General features: G+C 55.1%; 1 protein-coding gene across 8 annotated transcripts in view; it reads right to left on the bottom strand.

Moving 5' to 3' along the window:
- Nucleotides 1–2,557: 2,557 nt before the first annotated feature.
- Nucleotides 2,558–7,625, bottom strand: part of FYCO1 (FYVE and coiled-coil domain autophagy adaptor 1) — a 74,962-nt gene continuing 69,894 nt past the window's right edge. For all 8 annotated transcript variants that reach the window (XM_019632878.1, XM_019632885.1, XM_019632843.1 and 5 more), the window contains one exon: nt 2,558–6,223. In XM_019632878.1, the coding sequence (XP_019488423.1) occupies nt 6,148–6,223 (76 nt within the window). In that variant the 3' untranslated portion in view covers nt 2,558–6,147. The remainder of the gene's footprint in view (nt 6,224–7,625) is intronic.

The raw sequence follows: 7,625 nt of genomic DNA, 5'->3' as shown, positions 1-7,625 counted from the left end.
GAAGGCTTTTGGTTCCACACATGGGCCTCCTTCTTGGGCAAAGGTTTCTTAGGAGGACGGATGGTGCCGCCACTCCCCAGGCCCTTCGCGTGAAAGCATGCCAGGCCTTCGGAGCCAGAAGTAGAAACTGGACTCTTCTATTCTGTAGTCACCGCTTTGGTGTCTGTTTAGTAAGCAGTCCCCATCTTGCTCCCACTATAATGTCGCCTCCGCTGGACATGGTAGTTGGCTTTCGTCACACCAACGCCGCCACTTTCCCCACTGCTCCTTTCTTCCACTGAGAAAGGTGGCCTCTGCTAATCTGGCCTCCGGTCCAGACCTCCTCGAAGCCTCTGAGAAGGCCCTTCCTGCTCGCCCTCTTTTCTCCCGCACCTTTGCTCTCCCATCCTTATCCCCCCTCACTTACTTTCCTTTCTAACGCCAGGAGGAGATGACGCCTGTCCCACTGACCTGGCAGATGGAGGTTTGGGCCTCACAGGAATGGTTTCCTTCTCTTTCATGGCTCAGAGGCTTCTTGGGAGCAGAAACCTGGGAGAGCCTCCTGAAATCACCTTCTCTTTAATGATTCCATGAAGCCACCGGCCAAAGCAAAACCTGGCCAGGAAGTGAGGTACTTTTCGGTAAGGACACGCACACGTCTCGGGCCTGGTGAGGCGTCTCATTTTGTTCACTTTTTAGCTCAGCAGACTTCATTCATCCCCAGGCTTCAGATGGGGCTGCCACCTCTGAGATAACCTCAGTACATGCAGGCCAGAGGTGTGAGGAAATCGCAGTCTTTGTCCTCCCACAGAGCCCCGAGATGGGGGGGAGGGGACACACATCCAAGACCAGAGGCTGGCCCTCACGCATCAGCTTTACTATCCTTCTTCAGAACACATCGCGTGTGGGAAAAGTAAAAGGCTGACCTTTCCTTCAACCCTAACCCACTTTGAAAGGCTTTCATAATAGCTATGCGCTCCCCCCTGCTTCTTCATGGCTCCCTCAAAAAAAGTCTGCTTTCTCATCTTGGGTTTTCACCATCTATTTGCTTTTCAGACATGTGTGGGCGGCGAGCTCCTCTCACCAGATTTTTCCCACGCATCTTCAAACCGAAAGGGCGACCTTGCTGGGTGTCCTTCTGAGTCACCCGGGGACCACAACACGCCCCAGCACCACGGGGCGACGTGGCTGGAAGAGTCGTGGTCCCTCCAAGTGCCAGGGTGCCGGCAGCACTGAGATGGGCCAGGATCCTGGGGTTGAGTGTGGGGCTTGGGGAATCTGGAGCGGACTTTGGTCATCGAAGTACTAAGTCTGCTCAGGGGTTTAGTATGTGGGGGGAGGTGCGATGGGGGTTCTGACAGAGGCCCCCAGATCCCACCCCCGGATGCACTTCGACGTGTCTTGGTAGGTTCTCTCTCATTCCAACCCGTCTAAGAGACCAAGCCTCCGGAGGGGCTGTTCTATTAACAAAGAAATCCTTCCACTGCACTGATTTGGGCACATAGATGAACCAACCTCCCGTTACTTCGAGCTGGTCACTGGACAGACTGAAGCTTGATTTGAGGGCACCATTAATACAAGACGGGGTGCAGGAGGGAGAGTCAAGTGACCGCTCAGATCACCTCCATCCTCCCCCAACCTCCTCCTGTAGGCTTGCCCTTGGCCCTCCTCTGCCATGGAGTTCCAGGGGCTTCTGTCCCTGGCTGACTTGGCCAACGGGGTTGTTGATGGCCTATAGCTGACCGGTGTCCTTACGGGTTCAGTAACTGTTGATCGCTCTCCTGTCTGGCAGAGTGCTCGATGCTGTGGGGGTGAGGGAAAGGATGGAGGTGAAGATGGACGAACCCGGTCCTTGCATTCCAGGGAGAACACCGATGCAGACAGGGTAACTTATTCCTGAATAACTGATTAAAGAAGAGGATCTGGGGGCAGGAGGGGGCTGGAGGAGGGAGGGTTGGAGGCAACAGGGTTTGGGAGGTGTTCTGTGAGGTACAGGGCACTAGAGAAGAAGCCCTGTCATCCCCAGAGGTGGGCTATGAGGTGAGTGCGGATGTGGACTGCCCAGCCTGAGCTTCATCTGACTGCTCCAGGAGTGTGGCTGGGACACGCCACTCCGGGCCTGACCCAGCAACATCCGTGTAAGCTGCGGTGGGAGCATAGACTCTTCCCTCTGTCCGCTGCGTTGGCCTGGCAGTCTTGCCCAGCTTTGTACCAGATTGGACTGTGGCGTTAGGCCATCCATGACCTTCTCCCCCGACCTCACTATGCTGGTAAACCAGAGGTTTGCTGCTGGCTCACGGTGCTCCGAGTGCCAGGAGACAGGGCTGGGGACGTTTGAACTGAGGAGGGCAGAGGGCAGTGGTTGGAAGGATGCCTCGGCTCAGCCACCTGAACACCAGCCTGAGGACACTGGGAAGTATCCAGGCATCAGGTGGTGTGGCGACCTCTCAGGACATCTGGCTTTTGAAAAGCCTCGGTCTGATATGATGGCCCATCTGCTGGCAGGGCAGCTCAACTCCGACCCTGGTCCAGGTAACTTCATCGCACACCTTATGTCCCAACAAATGAAAGGCGACAGTACTCTCAATGTCAGTGTTTATTTAAATCCTGAGGTTAAGAATATTTCCAAATGGTGCAGCAGATGCTATAAAGGAATATGTTCTGGGATACAAACGTTTCTCATCCCCACTGTGCAGGTGGGGTGTTGGCATTTGATGTGCTTCTGGGTAATTCTTTGGCAGATAAGAATGAACTGGGCTCCCAGACCCACTATCCCATAAGGCTGTGAGAATAGTCAGTTACAGTGCAATTCTGATTGGAGGGCGTCCAACTGAGGCCGGTGTACTCTGCAGCCACCAGAGGCAGGAGCGTCTCTGGATAACGCTCGTCGTAAGGTTCTACGGAAGCCTCCCTAAACTTAAAGATATACTTCATTATTTTAAAAAAGTGCTCAAGAGGGAAAAGTTATTACTAATTTAGTTGTTGCTGTTTTCTTGGTAGAATCACAACGAAATGAGAAAAACTTAGCCAAAGTTCCACCAGAAAGTGTCTTTTGGGTGTTTTGCCAGCGTGGACAGCTGGCTGACTTGTCTCTGCAGGGCGACTCTTGGCTCTAAGCACCACAAATGGCTTCTCTCTGCTTTAATTCTCAACACCTGAGTCAAGGATGGCCGCCTCACGTGGTTACCAATGTGAACTTTTACAAATAAAACTCCTGTAAAACTCTTATCAGTGGACATCTAACCAGTATCGAAAGACAAGGCTCTAAGATTTCGTCCCCAAGCGGGGATTTCCTTACATGGGATCTGCAATGGCTTCGCCACCTCAGGTGGTGACAACTGAAAAAGTTCAGAAAAACCATCCCCTTGATTTTCGAGTTACATTACGGGGCTTTTCATTTCTACTTTCCAAACCCTGTGGGGTTTTTTGGTTCTAGATTCCTGCTTGAGAATTTCTTTGCTTTAGTTCTGTCAACCTGGAGTCCAGTGGGCTCCAGCCAGTGCTCGGTAGAGGCCACTTGATCCCACATGTGCTGCCTTGCTGTGGGTGAGTGTCCCTGAAAGAGGCTGCCCACTTGGTGAGATTGATCAGCAGCTTCTGAGGCCGGGGTGCACAAGGCAGCTGGCATCAATACTAAAAAATAAGTGTTATTCAGAGAGCTGGACCATCAAGGGGCTGCTGGGTTTTTAGATTTTACTTTTTTAATAGTGATCTGGGATCTCAAGGATGTTTTCTTCTTGATTTCTGGTGTAATCCTGTCTATTGGCTGGGCTTCAATAGTTGTACTTCATTGTCATTTGCATTGTTTTCAAAGTACGCCAACCCCCAAACCTCAGTAAAGCTGGGAACCTGTTTAAAATAATAAAGCTATTTATACAAGCCACACTCAAATAGGCCAAGATGTTCTCTAGCTGCAGAGCGCATGGTACACTCGAGCCTGCACAGCAAACTAACAAAGGACAGGAGTCCGTCCAGCACAAATAATAAACACGCTAGAGGCAGGACGTGACCGCTGGGGAGCAGTCAACTGCAGTCAGCGCGCGAGGGGCGCACACCACAAGGGGCCCCTGCTCTCCTGGCGGGGGGGGGGCTCTCGGCTGAAGAGCCCAGTGGTTTTAGAGCTGCAGCAGGTCGCCTACTGGGCTGAATGACAGAGGTTCAGAGCCGGTCTTGGATGGAAACATCAGCTACTCACTAGATTCTGGTTCTGGCTGCGGATGGTGGTGATGACACCAGCAGGCCATTGGCTGGGCCAGTCTCCACAGTATCCTGGGAACGCCGAGAGCTCAGAACCAGAACCCAGACTGCTCTGGGTTCTCTTTTAACTGTCCGTTTCTTTCATGTGATGAACCAGCTCCTTCTGGTCCTTTCCTAGGGGCTGGGTGGATTAAAAGGCAGGCTAGCTGGCTCTGGACCAACCCTCAGGCTGTAGCAAGCCTGAGGACAAAGCAGGTGGCTAGGAAGTCTCCGGGGGCCTGGCCATTTCTGCTGTGGCGCTGAGCACCATCAAGGCCTTGCCCCAAAGGAGATGCTAGAGACCCTGATGGCTTTCTGCCAGAGGAGGCTGCTCCGAGGAGAGAGCAAAAGAGGCCCAGCTTTTCTCTGGAAGGTTCTGTTCACCAATCCCCATGCTCCACTTAAATTGACTGGCCTTGCTCAAGTCTCCTGTTTAAACGAAAGGTCTAAGTCCACTGCAGGAGTCATTCCCTCTTATCCCGCCCCCTAGCGTCCTCTGCTGGTGAAAGTGGGGATGGGGTCTGTGCTGGACTTAGCCTGGGGTCCCTGACCCATTCTCAAGCTCTCCAAACCAGTCAGAACAGGTTTGTGGATGACCAAGGAAGTTCTGAGGTGGTGTGACTTGCCTGGGTCGCCAGGCTAGCTGGAGGGCTGCCCGGGCCCAGCACGCAGAGCCTCAGACACGCTGCCCGGGGCCCTCCCCCTCATCCCGGGCCAACGTGGGTCGCTTCACCGGACACTCTGCTCACCTGTGGACGCACCAGGGTCCTGGCTACAGGCGGCTGGCCTCTGTGAAAAAGACACAGAGGCCACCACAGGTGAACTGTCTGTGGTGGGAGAAGAAAGGGTCACAGAGAATAGGACGGTTATCTCCTTGTCCAGGAAAAGGAAACAGGGTCCATCTGCCCTCAGAGGAAATGGCTTCTGGGCGTCACGTACAGGCTGAGCAGCAGGAAGTGGGCAAATGGGGTGCCGGGAAACGTGGCAGGTGGGGAGTAGGGCTCAGAAAGTGAACAAAGAGCAGATTCACGAGTTATGTGTTTGCACTTGAGTTACCGAAGACTTGTTAAGCAGGCCCCCATGTTTGAAAGTGGTTCTTACCCTGATTTGGATCATTAGTGAACATATCTGCAGGTGAGGCAGAAGCTCTTACCTATATAAACAAAGGCGGCCGGCAGATGAGGGGGACCTAAGACCAACGCACAGCCCTGCTTAGGGTGCTTTGCTGTGCAGGTGAGAGGCCTGGCTGAGTGGAGGGCTCTGCTGGACGACACAACTGCCCGGGCAGAAGGGCCAGGAGGGAGGTGCAGTTAGACGCCCCTCTGAACGTGCCATTTCTGGAGCAGTCCCCCAACTTGGGCAGGAACATGAGGGGAAGAGGCTGGTGGAGACCTTGGGAGGGACCCCGGGGCGCCCTGAATCTCACGAGGTCCCTGATGCCTCCTTTTCCTGGGAGGACCCGAGGGCCTCAGGGTCTGGCCAGGGCATCCCGGCTCATGTTCACCCAGGATGCCTGGGCCCCGGCTGAGCAGAGCAGGGCAGCTCTCTCCATGAACAGCAGTTGGCATCACCTCCAGCCTGTGAAACTCTTCAGAGGAGGTTTGGAACCACTGTGCCCCTTAGGAGAGGCCGATGGTCTCCTGAGTGTTCAGCCCTTTGGCAGAGCGTCCCTTTGGGTGTAGAGCAGCGGGGTCCCTAACCGGTGGAAACGCTGCCTGAGCCCTTAGAAGCCTCGGGGGTGCCCGTGCACAGCACTCCCGGACAACGCAGCTGTGAGGGGCGGCCACGGGCCCGTCGCCCAAGTTGCATAGTTGGTGGATCAGCTTCAGAGCGGCTGCCTTTTTTTTTTTTTTTTTAGTGTTTTATGTGACAGGTGAGGGAGTAGTGTTTCCTGTGGATAAAGTGAAACTAGTCCAGTCCAGGTGCGTGCAGCTACGGGAAATCACTTCCATCGTAGATCACAGGCCGGTCAACTGTCAAGTGATAAAATACTTTCTTGGAGACAAACCTGAGGAAACAGAAATGGGAAAGGGTGTTACTCCGAGAGCCGAAAGGGGTGCAGCGGCTGCAGCTGGGGCCTCTGCGGTGGCTGTAGTGACCCGGTGGGTGTGGTGGCTTCACAGGGGACCTGGTGGGGAGAGCTCTGCTCACAGGCCTGGGCCCCGCAGAGTGCGTGGACTCTTCCAGGCCCCTCCCCCCATTTCTTGTCTGCCCAGCAGAGTTCTCGCCAAAGAATCGAGGGGTCCTGGGACATCATCATGGACTTTCCTGGGGCTTGGGTGCAGAAACGCCCACTCGGTCCGACGCTGTGAACTGCTCCATTTTTCTCTGCTGCTCTGAAAAGGCCTGGGGGTTCTCAGGGGCCTGGGTGGTCTGTACTGCATGGGGGTAAGTGGATGGAGCAGATGCTGAGAGGCCATAGACGGTGGAAGTGAGTATGGGTTTCATTCTGACTGGACACCTAAATCTGTTTTGCCACCCACCTTTGGAAATTTCGAGCAGGCCCCTGAGATGGCCTCAGCAGGCTAAGGCCAGAGTTTGTCACAGCACCATGGCCACCTCCAGTGATAACTGGGAGCCTGCTTGGGGCTGCACTCTGCCCTCAACATGACTCTCCTCAGCCTCTCTGTCAACCCGCAGTGAAGCTCAGTGAGTGACAATACTTGAGCCACTAGGGGAACTGGGGCTTAAACAGAACCCACAGAGGGAAGGGCAGAGCCGGTGCCTGGGGGACCCCGCCCACTCTGGGGAGGTCTCTAAAGGCAGCTCTCTGGACATGCCGGGCCTATGCCCAAGAGTCCTGCTAACTCGAGGCGTGTCACGTTCACGGGGTGTGTAGGGCCGGGGCAGGAGAGGGGCGAGGCGAGAAGCTCCCTCTCCCAGCTCTCCTCTGGCAGACGCCTCTGGCCATGAGCGCTGGGCGTACAAGGCCTGGAGCTGGTGAGAGGCTGGCACTGTTTCCCCCGAGAGAGTTCTAGGAAGTGATTGGGAAAGCGGCCTGTGTATGGGGGTGTGGCCATTAGCTCGGGGCCCCACTCAGAGAGGACGTGGCTGGGTGCTGATCAGGCTTGTCTCGTAAAAGAGGCAGCCCCAAGTAAGGGCTTATGCTGAAGGGACAGGTGCCAGCAACCTTAAGCTCCCCTGTCTCTTGTCTCCATGAGCCCCAGCTCACGGTAGGTGCTCAACCAGTGTTGGTCCTCTCCACTTCCTTCCCTGGCCGCCCCTCCGGCCTTATGTCCCTACACTCTCATGCCCCTCCCGGCCTCCGTCCCCAGCTCTGCATTCCTGGACCTGTATCGGGTGCTTTGACACAGTGCTTCCCAGAGACGGCACACAATGTTCCCACCCCCATGACAGGAAGGCCCCGGGGCTTCGCCTCCCAGTCCCAGTCCTGTTCATCCACCCACCCA

Source organism: Hipposideros armiger, unplaced genomic scaffold, assembly GCF_001890085.2.
Source record: "Hipposideros armiger isolate ML-2016 unplaced genomic scaffold, ASM189008v1 scaffold_18, whole genome shotgun sequence".
NCBI lineage: Eukaryota > Metazoa > Chordata > Mammalia > Chiroptera > Hipposideridae > Hipposideros > Hipposideros armiger.
Note: the sequence above shows the minus strand (reverse complement) of the source record. Positions and strands in the feature narration are given on the sequence as shown.